Source organism: Plectropomus leopardus, chromosome 24 (genome assembly GCF_008729295.1).
Source record: "Plectropomus leopardus isolate mb chromosome 24, YSFRI_Pleo_2.0, whole genome shotgun sequence".
Taxonomy (NCBI): Eukaryota; Metazoa; Chordata; class Actinopteri; order Perciformes; family Serranidae; genus Plectropomus; species Plectropomus leopardus.
Window position 1 is genome coordinate 14,312,328 of NC_056486.1, and position 17,688 is coordinate 14,330,015.

Here is a 17,688-nt window from a genome sequence, read left to right on the forward strand (position 1 = left end):
ATGTCAACATATCTGCATAATAACATTAAAACGTATTTGGAACATTGCAGGAACGTGAAATGCCAACTTTTTTCGCCGATTAGGTTGTGAAGTGATGAACCCACAGAGAATTATCACAGTTCCCCTCAGCTTGGCAGCTTTATAGCTTTTTTTGTATCTCATTGTTTTGGTTTTACAGCTCGCAACTTTACTGTTTGCCTCACTGATCTCATAGCACCATTTTTTGTTGCCGACAGCAAAAAAGCCGTAAATATTCGCTCTACACTGGCAGACTGACACAGTTAGTAACTAGCTCGTAAGCACATTGAACATTTAGAAGATGAAGAGTCAGATATTTGGTGGAGACCAGTCAGAGATAACAGGAGTCCAGATGAATGCTTATGTTGCTGTCTGCCGGATGTGGAAATACCACCTTTTTGTCAAGTTCACCATAATATTGTGTATTCGCGGCATGTTACTGCTGCTCCCAAGTGGAGGATTTGTGGGTCAGAATATCTAGATTTGATAAGCTATGTGCAGCAAATGGGTTAAGCTAAATTTAAAATGAGTAAAATTAGTTAACGGCCGATGACGACACGGACACAGTAGGGTTTTAGTGTGGAGCCTAATGTGTGTGAACACCAAGACAGAAGACAGTGGTGAGTTTAAATAGTGTATTTTAATACATTTTTTTCCCCAAAAGATAAACTAAACATATAGGTATGCACTGGGACAAACTGAATCTTTTCTAGCTCGCTTAATAGCATCATTATATTGTTACTGGATCACAAACGTTGGTATGTGAGTGTATTGAGTTAAGCAATGATGTGTTTTATTGCTTATGAATTCAACTTTTACTTCGTAAGAGAGAGTAAGAACATTGTTTTGTTTCCTTTTCAAAACTAACACAATCTTTTTTTTTTTTTCAGTTATCCAGATTTTGTTTAAATATTAAAATCAGCCTGAACGAGAACATGTGCAATGTTTCAAACTCTCCAGAAATATTACCAAGAATCTGACCTTGATGTCCTTGTGGTAGCTACCCGACAGCACAATGGCAAAAAAACTGATGAAGTCCTGTTTTTGATTTTAAGCAGCTGTCTTGGACAAATTGCTGTTATTCCCAGGGGATTTCCTTTCTTCTGTCCCTGTTTTAAACAGCACTGCTAACAAAGTAAAAATGACACTATAAAAAAAGAAGGGGGGGGGGGGGGGGGGGGGGGGGGCAGTCATTGCTCCGTCATGTCGAGGGATTTCTGGAGTGTATGCTTCCCCCAGGCACCCCTCCCACACTCTCCCCTAAATGGGAGTGAGTGAGTTTTAAAAAGGGCTGGACTTCCCTTAATTTACTGCAAGCTCAGAATGGCTTGAGTCTCATGAGAGCGAGTACAGTATAAACTTTTGGCAAACACTGCTGCTGCTGCTGCTGGTGTCAACATAAGGTGCCCACTTGACCCACAGTTTCAGCGTCTCCAGCCCTGGAAGAGGACACTCAGCTTGATGCACAGGACATGGAGCCAAACTGACTGTGAATGAAGACTCTCTTCTTTGACCTTTTTGCACTTTTTCTGAATTTCCTCACCGCTGGGACTGCTTTGTAGAGCTGAACACATTGGAGACCTAAGTCAGCAGCATTGTGAGTTATGCATGCTTTATACCTGCATGCTTGTTAAAGCTTGTTCTCAGAGCGTGTGCAGGTTTTTTTTTGAAGCTATTAAAATGTGAGGACGTGTCTGGGTCCTTTTTATCCATCTGTGTTTTCTCTTTGACTCTTAGGGAAGTCATGGTCCCCTCGCTGCACTGGCTCCTGCTACTGTGGGGACTCCAAGGTCTTTGGGCACAGGACTATGAAGAAGACTATGAGGAAGAGGTGGTGATACCCAAGAAGAAGAGCAAACAAATCCCGACCAATTCCATATCACAAAATGGCAAAGGTAAGTCTAAAGAAGTCTTTATTTTATGTTTTTCTACGGGCTGTTTTATTGGCTCTTTTCCCACTGATGCTCTTACTTGGAAAAGTGGTGTGGAATTTGTGCAGGCGGGACATCTGTCACTTTTTCATCACCGGGTAAAAAAGCCTGCTGCCACAGGTATAAAAAAAAAAAAAAAAGAACATGATACTCGACAAGGACATCGCTGGAGGATGCAATCCACTTGGACTGATCGTATCTCTCAGGCTCCTCAGAGCCATCCATCTCCTGTGTGACCGTTCAGTGCTCTGTTACCCAAATGTTTTATTCGCTCAGAATCCCGTCTCCCCGGGCGCATTCTCTCTGTGACATATTTCCGTGAAGATTAATGTGATTTATCCCCAGCCTATATTAGATCTGTGACCTCCTTCCATTGCTGAAGGTTGGTGCAGCAAGTTGAGTTACTTTTATTTCCTCCTCAAAATTATATGTCACATTCATGAACTTATCACACTTTTCCTGAAGAGGAATCAGCCTATAGAGGCTAAACAGTCAATATATCACCTTTACCCCCTCTGAAGGCTCCGCAGATAAAGATTTCTCCCTGACTCATAAAATCCATTTGGCTGTAATCACTTGGATCTTTATATTCGGCTGGATATGAAAGTTATAACCAATATCTTAATAAAAAGGTCTAGAGAAGCAACCTGGCAACAGAAAATACAGGGAAAATACTTTCACAGTCACAGGTTTGTGTGAAGCCAAAACAGCTGCCGTTTAATGATGAAATGCCAAAATGTGCACACTCCTTTTAAAAGCCCGGTTCAAGGCTAGCTGTCTCCCCCTGTTTCCAGTCTTTATGCTAAGCTAAGCTAACCGGCAGCTGGCTCTAGCTTCATATAGCTTGCAGATATGAGAGTGGGTTCAGTTTTTCTCACCTAACTCTCAGCAAGACATCAAAGGTCAGGTCTAATTTTACCTCGCACAGCATGGGAGTAGTTGGTCCACCACTGCATCCATTGGTTGGTTTTCTTTGTGTCATTGTGTTACTTTGCTTCTGTGGCGGTGACTCATAAACACTTCAACTAAAACTTGAATGTTGAGATTTAATACATTAGGAACTCTTCTGGGAAGCAACAGAATGATGGAAAAATAGTGGACCCACTCTTTCATTCTCTATCTCATTGTTAATATTGGCTATCCTCCTCGTTTCAGCCCTCATCGATGAAGACTGCGGTTTGGAGTTAGCCTTCCTGATAGACAGCTCAGAGAGCGCCAAGGACAACCATGCCCAGGAGAAGCGCTTTGCTTCAGACGTGATGAACCGGCTTCAGAACCTGCGGCTGCAGACCGGCCGCGGCCTCAGCACCCGTGCAGCCCTCCTCCAGTACAGCAGCCACGTCATCATCGAGCAGACCTTCAAACAGTGGAGGGGCATAGACGACTTCAAGGCCCGGATCGCTCCCATCGTGTACATCGGCCACGGCACCTACACCACCTATGCCATCACCAACCTGACGCGTATCTACCTGGAGGAGTCGGATCTCAGAAGCATCAAGGTGGCCGTTCTGCTCTTCGACGGCATCTCGCACCCCAGGAACCCGGACATATTTTCAGCCGTGGCTGACGCCAAGAACCAGGGCGTCCGCTTCTTCACCATAGGCATCACGCCTGAAGCCAATGAGCCCGCCAATATGGCTCAGCTGCGACTGATCGCCAGCTCCCCGGCCTCGCGCTACCTTCACAACCTGCAGGACAGAGGCATTGTGGATAAATTCATCAAGGAGATTGTGAGTAAAAAAATCTTTGTTTTCAGATTTGATGTAGAATTTTTGAAATTTTGTCCATGAACGCATGTGGCTGTATCATCGACATTACTGAGTCCATTAGCTGAGACGATGACTCCTCTCTACTTTCAGTTAAACTTTATTTCAGCCTTTACTTTTACGCCCACGCAGCCTTTTTGTTTAACAGAAGCTGTGTAGTCTCTCTTGCATCGTGACAAATCCGTCCCTGTTAATGAAAGTTTTATTGAACTGACATTTCAGATTTTTTGCAGAAATCTAAAAATCACTTGCAAGATTGTGTAAATTTCTCAAAGTCGGCGTTCTAATCACTTTGCATCAACCATTATCGCATATAATCACTTTGCTTCTAAATTTGGTTGGCACTTCTAATTTTCAAAATTGCATATATATTTTATTAGTGTTTATTCCCAGTAACAGCAGGTGGAAGCTTCAAAAAGCCATAATGCAGAGCGACCTTTGCCAAATGAATCAAATGTTAGTGTCTCCATGAACCCAATAAGCACTTCCTCAGTTTTAAACACCACCCACTGCTTTATATCTTGTCTTATTGCATTCCTGACATACACCTGCTCCCTGCTGCCATAGTAACAGGTCTGCTGTCATCACACAGAGATTATATTATTCCTGACATTCACTCTAAAATCAGCACTTGGTTGAAAAAATATAAAGCTTTAAAAGTCTTCTTTTGCCTTGCATGTGTTTGGAGGAAACTGAGAAAAATGTCTTCATTTCCATTTGTTTGTCTTGACTTGTGTGGTTGGGGTTACTGCTTTCATAAAGCGACTTCCACAAAGATAATGAGAACATGTGCTGCACAGCAACATCCTGCACCACCAGGCTGTTAGCTGGAACATGTGCTCCGCATTAAAACTCTTTGTGGGAAAAATCGGGGGACAGTAATAGAGCAGGAGCCCTGCAAGAACGTGCATGCACGCTACATCATTCAACCAGCTCCTCCAACACCACTTCAAACTCAGGCTCACTGTTGACACAGGTGGTACACATCCAAATACGATAAGGGAGAACTTCATAGCAAACTGCGGCTCTGAGGCTGCGACAGCATTGAACCTGACAGCCTGCAGTTCTGCTGGCGTGCGAGAGAAGCTGCTCCACAACCACACTTTCATCTCGCTGCCCTGCTCAGGCAGCATCTGTATGTCATAAGCATGTGCCTCCGTCTCAGCTGAGAAACTGTCTTTAATCTTTAGTGTCAGCATTGGACTGCACCGCTCCGTCCTCGAAGACTGTCTGTGTTTTTCTCAGACTCCCCTCCCGACTGCGGAATCATCCCCTGGATGCTGAGCGAGGCTATTTTACTGATCAATGCATGTGGTTTGTGTTTAGTCTCGGCAGAATTTCGACCACTCTCCTTTGTGTCGAGAATGTGGTTAGCTTTGAAGAGAAACACAAGCCGTGGGGTGAAAAACGGGGCTCTGGCAAGAAGTGTGTGTTACGAGAGGAAATGCAGGATGTGAGTCCGCTGGCAGAGTCAGGTGGAGGAGGGGTTGAAGGCCATTTGACAGACTGAACTCAGGCCAGCTGTGAGCAACTTTAATTGGGTGTTTGAGTAGCAGGTGTTTTTGGCTGCAGTCTAATCCTACAGCATAAGTTTGAGACTAGAATTCGAAGTTTACCTCCGATTTAGATTAGAAAAGTTTTCTCAGATCTCTCTCTGCGATTGTGCGCTGCTGAGGGAGAAATGAACCATATGCAGCAAGTCTGACAACATCTTGACATTCTTGTGTTTTTTGTTTCGCAGACGGCGCTGGCAGATGAAGGGGTAAGTCTCTACTGTGGTCTTTCTGGACATTTGTTGATTTGCGTCCCCGAATGGCCCGTCTGACATTGTGTCTCTGTCTCTGAAGTGTCCTCTGGCTCAGAGCAAGTGTGCGTGTGACAAGGGTGAGCGGGGACCCAGCGGCCCTCCTGTAAGTATTCCTCCTACCAGCAGTGATTTTTTTTTATCGCTTATTATCTTAATAATGAGATTTCATGTTTTTTTGTTCTTTTTTTGTTTTTATTGGAATCAAAATTGGCGCACATCACACAGCACAGCATACCATCATTTTCTTTTTCTAACACCAAAGTCTGGACAGACAAAAAATAAAATAAATATAATCTAATATATTAGAAGTATATGTTGCAATATCACACACTAATAGTATGTTTTCCTGAAGGGAGAAACAATCAAATAAAAAAGAAAGAAAAACCAAACAGGAAAGAAGGTCTCGCTGCACACATGTGCTCCCTAAAGAAAAGAAACAATAGAATCACAAAGTATAAAGAGAGATTTTATTTTCTATTATTGGTCTCTATGAACAGATATCTGCATATTTATACAGGATCTGTAGGCAAGGGGATCATATTTTGGTATGTTTGTAGTCGTCTTGTTCGTTCAAGTAGTATCGACCAATCATGTTTGAGCAATCATGGACCAAAATGCAGTCTCAGAACCCATCAGCTATCACTTGAGGAAGATTTAATTCTCATTATTTTCAATATTAATTTATTTGTAGAACTGAGCCCAGCGTGAGCAAAGATGCTTTTCATTTAGCAAACTTTGAGCGCTCTCTCCTCCCATGACCTGGATATATTCCCCCTGTGCCATGATGGAGGATCTTAAATCCCTTAAACGAACTGTGAGGAAACGAGGAGGGAGGAGGCTTCTGGAGGAGCTTAGAGTGAAGAAACACAGATGCATTCTTTGTGTCTTTCCCTTGCATCTCTTCTGGACATCCTCGCTGGGTGGAGCACAGATGCGAGTGAGGTAGGGGGGAGACATGTTAGTATAATGAAAAGCACCCAAAAATCATAAAAGGTGACTATTGTGATCACAGGCTTCTCTTTTTTTACTGTGATCTCCACAGCTGTAGTCGTCACCTCGAATCCTGGTCTGAATCATAAAGCTTAGCAGATGGAGGTTCCTAAAGTGAAATTTAATCAAATCGGGGTCCATGACTTAATGTGGATCGATTTAGGGATCCTTTAAGAACTCCTGTTATGGTGATTATCTGAAATGTTGTCTGGATCTGGTTCAAGTTGCTAATCGAACTGTAGACAATGAGCGTCGCACAGAAAGGGAAGTCTTGGCCCGCATATCTGCTGAGTACACTGGAACCGGTATGTTGGCAGCGGCCCCCAGAGGCTTATCATCTTCAGACCATTAGACCGGAGGTCACGAGACTGTTTCTCTGTACACTTTTTAATTAATTTGCCCCATTTTTTCACAAGTGGCCTTTCTACTGCATAATGCCATTTAATCAGTCAGTGTTTCCTTTCATTTCCTTGCCTCTAAAGCTGTCAAGCCCAACAAGAGCAACCAAATTTAGCCACTTAGCATCTGTTAGCAGCAATCAAATGTAAACAGTGTCAAAATTCTGAATCATTGTTTGCTGCTGCTGTAAAAGAGGAATTACACAGACAGAAACTAACAAGATCTCAGGCAGGCAGTCTTTCTTTTTGGTTGCACTACTCAGAAGGTGCTAAAACGGCTAACACCACCTCCCCTTTGATGCTTGCTAATCCAAGCTTATAACCAAGCCTAGCATGTTAGCAGGCTAGCTTAGTTGTACCTCTGCAGCATTGGTAAGCTAAATGAAACTCTTTTATTATAAAAAATAAAAATAATGATATTATTTATTTATATAACAATAAGTTGAGTTTATTTCACGAATTCATTTATGTATTTTAGACAATTTATTTGTATTTTCATAATGCTGTCATTTCATTTATCCAACATTGAACTCCCTGGGGTTCAAGCTTGACCCTCCTCTGTTTCGCACAAACAGTAAGATTATGTTTCAGTTTTTTTAAACCACATACATTCTTCTGCTGCCTCTAAATGGCTCCCAAACTGGCTCCTCATGAAGCGCCGTAGAGGATAACGTAGCTGACAAAGGCACCCTTGATGCTAACAGGCTGCATAATTGCAGATTTTGAGGGGGTTTAGTAAATCGTGCGGTTTGGAGGAGCTCTGTTTCCCTGCAGCAGTGAGAGTAAAGCAAATACCTCACATTCCTCGTGCAGTTTATTGAGAACAGGCTGAAACACATATTTACATGGGAAATCAGAAGAATCACGTCTGCCGAAAGATCCCAGTCACTGGGGATTGTCTGAGGACACATGCTCGGCGGATAAGATGTTACACGCATGACTTTCTTCGCCTGCCAAAGCCGTGTCGTGATGTGAGCACGCCTTTTATTACGCAAAGAAGGTCAGCCACAATTAGACGTAGTGGTTTTGCTTTGATGTATTTTCACAGGATGAGAACAGAGTAATTACCCCCTTAAACCTAATGCTCCGAACAAAAGCTGTTTCACATCACGGGCAACAGGCGCACGCTGGCGGAAGCAGAGTGTGCAGACAGACGTACAGACGCGGAAATGCTTGAAAGATAAGAACATGCATAGTCCTCTACACACATGCATGAAGAGCGAGAGAAGAGCCAGACAGTTGTTTGGGTTCGTCCGCTCACACACATGCAGACAACTTGAAGCCCCTCTGACTCATGCTGCACTTCAAACATGCTGCTTCCATGAGGCCTGTAGAAGTCAATGAAAGGAGCTCTTATACTGCCTATCCCAGAACAAAAGGCAGCTAATAAGACTTTTTTTTTTGATTGGCCGTCATTACATGAAAGTAAACCATGGATGCGCAGCTACACCACGATTTACAGCTGTTGCTAAAGTGTCCTATCGACTTTAGGATGACCAATTATTGCCAGGCTGAAAGTAATAAAGACCCATTCGCTTTTTTGTTCTAGGGTTAGATCAGAAACAGAATCAGAAAAGGAGTGACTGCCAAATACATTTTCACTCACGAGGAATTTACTTTGGTTTTTGGTCCAACACTAAACATACAATAAAGTAGGGCTGTTGACGCGTGAACGTGTTAATCACTATGCGATTAACGCATACATTTTTTAAAATCATGTTAATTGCCGGTTGACATTCCCATCTTTAAGAGGCGGTACCAGGCTGAGTTTTAAAGCCAGAGTGATGAAACCGGTCTCATATGAAACTAGAAGACATAAAGGGTATATATCCAGGGGTGCCAACTATCCCATGCTAGCGTCTCGTTATTTAGAGTATTATTCTCAGGGATAATGTTCCACAGTTAGGCTAAATTTTGGCAAAAATGGCCATTTTTCAGGGGTCCCTTGACCTCTGACCTCAAGATGGGTTCTATGGGTACCCATGAATCTCCCCTTTACAGACATGCCCACTTCATGCTAGTCCCATGCTTTTTTCTTTGTTATTGCTGTGGTTCCTAATCAAGACAGTCTGGTTAGTATTGCTTCACCTTGTATTGTTTTGTAATGCACAATAGTTGAAAACGGGATTAAAAATGTGATTAATGGTGATTAACTATAGAAATTCTGCAATTAATTGCAATTTAAAAAATGTATGGTTTGACAATCCTACAGTCAACATATTAAGAAGAAGAAAGAAAAAGATACAAAATAATATAAGTACTGAAACACTCGAGAACTTGAATATAGAAAAAAAAATTCACAATATAAATCTGTCAGAGACACATGAGTAGAGATGTATAAGTACGATAACATGATATCTAAATATGTGCAATATAGCTGTTAAGAATAAGAAAGCTGTACAGTTTTTGCAGAGATGTGCAAAAATGTTAGATGAGCGATAAATGTTAAGTCTTCATACTAGGATTTGGGTTTGCATAAAGACTGGAAGCTAAGTAAAGCTAACCGGCTGCTGGCTGTAGCCGTAGTTGTAGATATACAAGTGCCATATCGATCCTCTCAAAAAATATAAAAAAAAAATAAAAATATAAAAAAAAAAAATAAATAAATAAATATTAAAAATATAATTATTTTAACATTCAGAACGAGACTGACAGGGTTAAGAAAACATGTTTTCTTTTACCATGAGCCACACACATAGCAGATTGCATTTAATTAGTTAAAGAGGACCTGTTGTGCTCACTTTCAGGTTTATACTTGTATTTAAGGTTTCCACTAGAACGTGTTGATATGCTTTAAATGTTCAACAAACGATTAAATATCCTCATACTTTCTGTGCTGGAGCACCTGCACTCACGTTCTCTGTGAGACGCTCTGTTTTAGCACCTGTCTCTTCAAGCTCCCTCCTGAAAAAGTCTGCTCAGATTTTTCCAGGTCGTCCGTATCGCAGCGTCTCCGCACCGTCATTGCAGCTGGAGAATGATGGAGAATAGCGACACAACGATCACCTTTGAAAGCTTCGAAACACAACCGCTCATGTTCCAAACAGGAATATGATCCAAAATTTGAGGAATTAACATCAAAATCCATGATTACATGTTTCTTTGATGTTAGCGTGTAGCTTCATTTAGCAATGTAGGCTCCTGCAATACTGAATCTGGAGCCAGTAACCATATAGAAAAATCTGTCACACCATGATGTCATAGTGTAGCCAGAGTGGGAAAAAACAGTTGGAAACGTTGCTAGATTACCTCTACATATGTTTTCCTCATTATTTTAAAATTTGGCAGTGTTTAATATGAACATCTGACATTATAACACTATATTGAAAACACAAAACACGGAGAGGCATAATAGGTGCCCTTTAACTAACTTGCACCCCTTCATTCACCCTTTATTTTCTTTTTTAAACCTTGATATCCAATCAATCAATCGGACTTTATTTGTATAGCAAAACTGTAACAAAAATGTAAAAGCTAAAAAAAAACATTAAAAGCCAAACAAAAAAGGGAGGTCTTGGGTTAAAAATATCTTAAAAATATCGACCCCCTCTGTTACTCTCAGGTCTGCAGGCAGGCTGTTCCACAATCATGGTCGGTAGTAAAAAAAAAAAAAAAAAAAAAGTGCCTCTCTGTGAGTTATTGTTCTAACTTTTGGGACTTTTAAAAGGCCACTGCCAGCAGACCTGAGGTTACAAGAGGGCTCATAAGATAAGAGCAAACTGGATGGATAACTAGACCAAAACCATTTTGAGCTTTAAAAACGAATAAAGGATCTTAAAATCAATCCTGAAACACACTGGTAGCCATTGCAGAGACTTTGAGTTTTATTGTTAGGGTCAGGGATGGTTAAGCATCGACTTAATATGTTTTTTCTCTCTTCAGGGCAAGAAGGGCCGTCCCTCCTGGAGATGATGGAAGCCCTGGCCTAAAAGGACAGAAGGTACTGCGCAATTATTTCACCATCACGTGTCTTTTTGTTGATGTTGTTGTCGTTTTTTGTGTTTTTTTTTTTTTATGAAACTGTACATTACAAATGAACCGCCAGTTTCCGAATACTGCTAGTACAAACCAGGAGAGTCGCCTTTCCTAGAAACTCTAACGTCCCTCTTTCTCTTTAGGGTGAGAGTGGGCTCAGTGGTCTTCCGGGTCGGGAAGGAGCAGAGGTGAGCTAACGGTCACAAATGAAGTTGTTAAGATTTTCAGTCAAAACTTTTGAAATTTGCTTCATTTTGCACATCAGTCATTTTCCTCTGAAAGGAAGTCTTGCTCTGCAGTCTGTGTGGCGGTGTTTCGGTCTCCTCCTGACTTAACACGACTGTTTTGTACACACAGGGGAAAGCGGGATACAAAGGAGAGAAGGTATTGTATGGATTCTGCTGTAAAGTCTCTATATGCTCCCATTGTTTGTCAAAGTATCGGGTTCCCACACTCGTGGAAAATCTGCAACAATGAGAGAGATTTAAGAGTTATGTTTTCCAGACCTGAAAGGGAGCGTACACAGAAAAAGACTTTGGAAATATCATGGCATTTTGTTCTCCTTTTTTATTCATCTGTGTTTAATGTCAAGCCTGTCTGCAAGTATCTTTAGTTACTTTTCTTTTTAAGGAATTTAATTACGTAAATCCCATGTCATTAGTTGTTGCAAAGCAGCTCCTGGCTGGGATATTAAAACCCATTATTCCAGGATAAATTGCCCCCTGTGTCATAAACTTGAAATTATGCAAAATTGCATAATGTTAAGGACTTCATTAAACTGCTTTTCCTGCTCTTACAGGGAGAGAGAGGGGAGTGCGGCACACCTGGAGTAAAGGGAGACAGAGTACGTTTCCTTTTAATGTCGTAAGAACTTCAAACCGTCATCGAGTGTAACTTTAAGTTTGGCTTTTGTCATTGCTTCAGTGATGCAACCAAGTACAAGTACAATCATTACTTTCCCATTTTTATCTCAAATTTAAGTCAAATTTGAAAGAGATGTGATGGCAATCACTGGTGTAAGTTTATTATCCATATCCTTTTAACACCATTTTTTAAATTTTATCCAATGATTAAATACTAACACAAGCCATTTAAGGTGAAAGTGCTGTTTTATGACTAAAATTTTAAGCAACTCCTATTTTTGTAGGGTCCTGAAGGTACTGTTGGCCCAAGAGGAAATCGTGGACTTCAGGTAAAATCTACCATCTTATTTATCATAAAGAAGCCCCAGACTGACCCTTCGCTAAATCCTACACCTTCTTAATCATTGTTGCTACAACTGTCTGTCTATCTACAATAGCATGGCACATTTCACAGCGATAGAGATAGTAGATATACCTCTCGAAATTCATAGTAAAGAGCGCCCAGTAGCTCACCTGATATAAAGGGCGCCCCACTGTGGCTGTGTCCTTGCAGCAGCAGCTGTGGGTTCAATCACAACCTGCGGCCCTTTGCGGCATTTTATTTTATTTTATTTTATTCTGCGTGTGTTCAACAGCATAGCAACTGCAGTACAATCAGCGTGGAATACCAAAATATAAAAGCAAAGCTTGCACGTTGTCCATTTTTTTTTTTTTTTTTCACCCCCCCCAACCCATATCAGAGAAACTGAAAGACAAATTATTATAAAACTACAATGAAACATACACATATACATGCATGTATACATCTTAGACATACGTAAGCAAACAGTAAAATAAATCAAAATGGAAACATAGATACTCACGCACACATATTCATACGAACAAATACACGTATACATCAGTCAAAGTTGTCTATAGGCTTTGAGTAACGATCAGTTAAGGACGAGTGCGCAGTTTTCGTGTTTTCATGTCCAAAAAACTGCCATGTCCTATAATAGCATTGACATCTTAGTTCACATGTTTTTTCGAATGCAACAGAACATGTAACCCAAAAAATTAAAGCTGGAAGCTTATAGTGTGTTTCTTGGACTCTTGGACAGGTTATTTATAAAAGTACTAAGCTAGCTGGACAGGTGTGCTAGCATTTTAGGACTTTTATTAGTTATTATCATTAGAATTATGTCAAATGAATTGGAGTTGGGTGTTCAATATAAATATTTGACTGTTCGTTCTAATTTTTTCAATATGGAGTTTGAACAGGGTTCAGTTGGACATTTCAAATCAAATTAGCCCTCCAAGCTTGTGCATGCTAACTATGCAACCAATCTCTTCGTCCAGGCAGCTGCCTCCGCGTTTGCAGCTTCCTGTGCACACTGCATCCTGAGTGACCAAAAAAAGGGGGTCAGCTGTACTAACATTAGCCACTTAAGTTATAGAAGGATGTTTATGCTCTTGTGTTTTTGATTTTGCAAGAACTAAAAGAGATACACCACCCTCCATACTATTAAAACACAACATGTAGAGAAATTCAAAGTTTGATGTGCCTAGTTACAGTTGCTAAGCTACGATGCAACAGTCACTGATTGGTGGAGGGGTTTGGCGTACGGTCAGTTGTGCTATTTCATTTGATAAGTTCTGCCTGATCCTTGAGACTCTACAATAACTGCTACTTTGCTCTTTGCAATTCCCTTTTTTTTAACCCTCTCTCGCTTATTCACACTTCAGGGTGTGATTGGTCCACCTGGCGATAACGGGCCTGAAGGTGCGATGGGCAAAAAAGTAAGTATTCCTCAGTCTCAGTGCTTCTGCATGAACCAAACCTCTGAAATCTGGGAAGTGTCGAAGTACAAAAGGAAACGAAGACAGACATAAATCATTTCTCTCCTCCCTCCGACTGGTCCTTCCTGTACGCTCCAGTAAGCTCGCTTTGTGCCAAAGATTGGCCTCTCCCCTTTCTTAAAAACCAGATGCATATCTGAAGCAAACTGGGTTTGTGTGTCGGGGCCATGAACTCTTTGTCAGTCTGATTTCAGTAAGTTTCTCTCATAGCTGAATTAAAAGGGCATCCATGTCAGCGGCTTCATCAGCATAAAGATCATGAAAAAGGTGAAAAATAAAATGCGTTGCTGCATGTGGAGGGACAGAAAGTGAGAAAACACGTGACATAATAAAGCGCTCTCTCTGCTCCGCAGAGTAACAGTACACTCACGAAGCTGACATTTAAAATGCGTTTAGATTAAATCAATTTATCACGGGCATAAATAACATCACAAATGTCAAGTAGCCCTACAAACTGATGGGGTGACCATACATTTGAACACTTGTTTGTGAGTTATGATCCATCACCAGTGGAACATTTGAAACGGCTCTAAAGTACCTCATCTGTTATTACCTTGTCAGCCTATTTGTCTCTTGGTACTTTTAAAAGCCCTCTCTGTGGTGTTACAGCTGCCAATTCTGCAACGAGCCCACACTCCCCACCAAGTGTTCCCTCCTTAATTATTTTGGAAGAATGTTCATGTTGATTGTCTGCCTGTCGTTCTATATCACCTAAATGGCAGACTAATGTCTGGCTTTAAACATTGTCCCAACTTGCCTGAAAGGGCAAGGGGAACAAAAAAAAAAAAAAAAAGTGCCGGTATGCACCTACTAACATTTCCACTCCCCTTTTCACGGCTCTCGCATGCCCTCCTGCTGCACACCGTGTCCGTGATTTACGGCCTCTGAGTGAATAATTGCATTCTTTACCAATAAAGTCTTGACTGAAGGAATGAAAGGACCCCATAGTACATGTCTAAACCCTCCTTTAAAATAGCTAAATATTAGAGGACGGAAAATCAGCATGGAAGTGTGGAGTGGGAGGAACTAGATTGGTTTGTTGGTTTTGGTCATCAGCCAACACGGGACAGCTCTCCTGATGTCCGATTATGTCAAAATGTGGCTTTGGACTCAGTAATCAGACAAACAACAGTGTGTTTTGTCATCTGTTTGTTTGTTTGCACATGTCTGTCCCTGCCTGTCTTTTTATAGGGGGAAAGGGGACTTCCTGGGCCACCTGGAATCCAAGGGGAGACAGGGATCGGCCTTCCGGGACCGAAGGTAAAGTCAGACACCCTATTGTTTTGGAAAGTGAAGTCATGAGAACATAATGGTGCACCTGTGCTCCACCCTGTTCATGCACTCATTTCACTCTCACACACTCTGCAGGGCGATGTCGGTTATCACGGGCCAACTGGGCCTCCTGGCCCTCCAGGACTTGGCGAGCCTGGACCCCCGGTGAGTAAGAAACAGTGGAGCTTTTGGAATTTCCTCAAAGGGGTAGCGAAATGGGGTGGGACACCAAAACCAGAAGCCATAACTGAATTTTAGTTATTCTATCATGTTGTTGATGTATACAGGCCGGTTGAAAACGATGTTAATATGGAGAGTCAAGGATCACATACTGATATACTTCGGTTTCTTTTTCACAGTTAACATTAGGTATTATCTGATGTGCACAGACTAATACTTGTACAGTTCACATTTGGAGTTTCGCAGCAGTCCTGTTTCGTTGTGTTATGAATCTTTAAATGCCCGCTATGCACGACTGCCCCACCAGGCGCCTGTATCCAGCCCCGCCCCTTTCTCCACACAAGAGTGTTTTATTTACAAAAAAAGTAACAGTACAAACTCCATCATATTTCACAGATTAAACTGCAAATGACTGATTCACATAAATAATATTATAATCAAAACATTGGCAGAAAAACATGTTTTCTTTACATGGATAGATGATCAGCTATGATGCATTTGCAGAAGTTTTATTTCAGCATTTCCTGGCTTTACACAGAGCTGTTCAGAAAGTCAACAAAGCTGCAGCTTGAGTGGCTGTGCTGATGTGAGCACTGTTTGAATTTCTCAAATTGTCACTCTCTGTCGTTGCACTGCCAGCTTGGTCTGTATCACAGGTATCCCAGCATGCTTTGTAGAGCAAATCAGTCGCTTCTAACACACAATGAAAGGGAGCAAATTTCTGGTCACGTCCATCGGCGTATAGCTGGCATGCACAGTTTTGATTAATTTTGGTGATTCAAATAGGCTGGTTTTCCTTTCCCTTCAAATGAATAAATGAATAGCTTAAATTTGAGTACATTGATTGAAAGGAACAAAACATGTACTGAACACCGGCCTTTTCAAGTTTAGGGAGACCTGTGGGTACCAATAAAACCCATTTTCCTTCAGATATCTGGGACCCCTTTAAAAATGGCCTTACCAACTGTTCCCTCACCAAAATTTATTCCACAGTTGGAGCACTTTTTAGCCTCCTTCTGAAGAAGCCATGCCGACATGGTTGGTATCCAGGGATGCAATGGTTGCTTTATGTTGTCTGGTCTCTCAAAATGCCACTACGTTTGTGTAAACTTTTAAAAAATTAGCACACTGGAGATCTCGAGCTCCGCTTTTAGAGTGTCTGCAACATACAGGCCTTTGCAGTGACTCGGCTTTGATTCCAGCCTGCGGCCCTTCGCTGTGTGTCACACCTCCCCTCTCTCCCCACTTTCCTTCCTCTCTAGCCACACTATAGTAAGGTTAAAAGCCCTGAAAATAATATATACAAAAAACAGTGGACCAAAGCGTCTTAAAGACAGACAAAACACAAAGGCAACAGGTTGTAGCAGTGCAAAAGTACAGTACTGTGCAAAAGTCTTAGGCCACCTTCAACTTTGTTATTACAAAAGTAAAACCAGAACATACAGGAAACATGTATGCAGTATTAAAAACACAAATATTTCAGAATAAAACAACTTGAGCAGGCTAAAGTTGCAGATATTTAGTGAGGCCTCCCTTTCCGCTCAGCATGTCTTGAACTCTCTTGGACAGACAATATGAGATTTACAACACTAATCACGACATGTTCAGCTCAGTATTGTTATTATTATTATTTGTTATGCTTGTATGATTCCATGTTTCACACTTTATATTGACTTCAGTCTGAAGAAGCTGTTTTAGTTTGACTCTTTTGGGGTTTTAATGCATTGCACATGGTCTCAGCATTCTTTCTATCTTTGTAAAGGGGCTGAAAAATAAATGTATATATAGATCCTCATAACAACAAAACAATGTTGGCCTTAGACTTTTGCACAGTACTTTAACTGACCCTTGACTAAGTCCCAAACCCCGGTTACTGATGCTACTGTGTCAAGCTCTCCATTCTTTAATAATGATAAATAAAATAATAAAAACAATAACAGGCCAATTTGCCATTAAAATTTGGTTGCTTTTTTAAACAGTGGGTTTTGTTTTTTGTCCTCAATTGAGATATTTATAACTTCACTTTTAGCTAATCCTACAAACTCATGTAGTCATTAAATGTGCTGCTTGGCTGCGGCAATACATTTAGGTTACTACTGTCAATAGGTGCTAACTATGACTGAATAATCTCTGTTCATTTAACACACATTTAGTGTGAAAGAGGGTTTTTTTTAAGTGTTCTTCCAGTGATCATTGACATCGTTTTGCTTTACTCAGGGGCCTCAAGGGCCACAGGGAGTCCAAGGGGAGAGAGGACAGATCGGAGAAGGTCTCCCTGGACCAAAGGTGAGTCAGTGTCTTTTGTGTCTCAGGCTATTAGGAGGCTCAAGCACTCAAACCAGTTAAAAGCTTTGAACCCTCTTGACTCCTTCTCATGAATTCACCTTCAATCCACCCACCGACCCACTGAACAAAGGCCCCGTCTGGCCTCCAGATTCCAGGACGTGATGACAGGAAATTGACAACATGTAAAGTTTCAAGTGATGATAACACAACACAGAAGTTCCATAAGTTCATATCCAGCATACGGTGTAGCATGGCTCTCATTAGCTCACGGTATGATCGAGGACATGAGAACATGCCGGTGCAGAGCGGCAGATGCACTGATGATTCGGGAAAATAGCCAGGACACTTGTCGACGTGACAGAG

The 17,688-nt window shown here is 41.4% G+C and overlaps 1 protein-coding gene across 1 annotated transcript in view; it reads left to right on the plus strand.

Annotated features, from left to right (window-relative positions):
• Positions 1-1,332: 1,332 nt before the first annotated feature.
• LOC121962975 (collagen alpha-1(XXVIII) chain-like) overlaps positions 1,333-17,688 on the plus strand; it is a 36,953-nt gene continuing 20,597 nt past the window's right edge. Inside the window, 15 exon segments of the mRNA XM_042513329.1 lie at positions 1,333-1,615; positions 1,756-1,913; positions 3,105-3,679; positions 5,457-5,477; positions 5,563-5,625; positions 10,793-10,807; positions 10,809-10,850; positions 11,029-11,073; positions 11,243-11,269; positions 11,685-11,729; positions 12,033-12,077; positions 13,474-13,527; positions 14,779-14,847; positions 14,956-15,024; positions 17,257-17,325. Of these exon segments, the coding sequence (XP_042369263.1) occupies positions 1,763-1,913; positions 3,105-3,679; positions 5,457-5,477; positions 5,563-5,625; positions 10,793-10,807; positions 10,809-10,850; positions 11,029-11,073; positions 11,243-11,269; positions 11,685-11,729; positions 12,033-12,077; positions 13,474-13,527; positions 14,779-14,847; positions 14,956-15,024; positions 17,257-17,325 (1,290 nt within the window). The 5' untranslated portion in view covers positions 1,333-1,615; positions 1,756-1,762.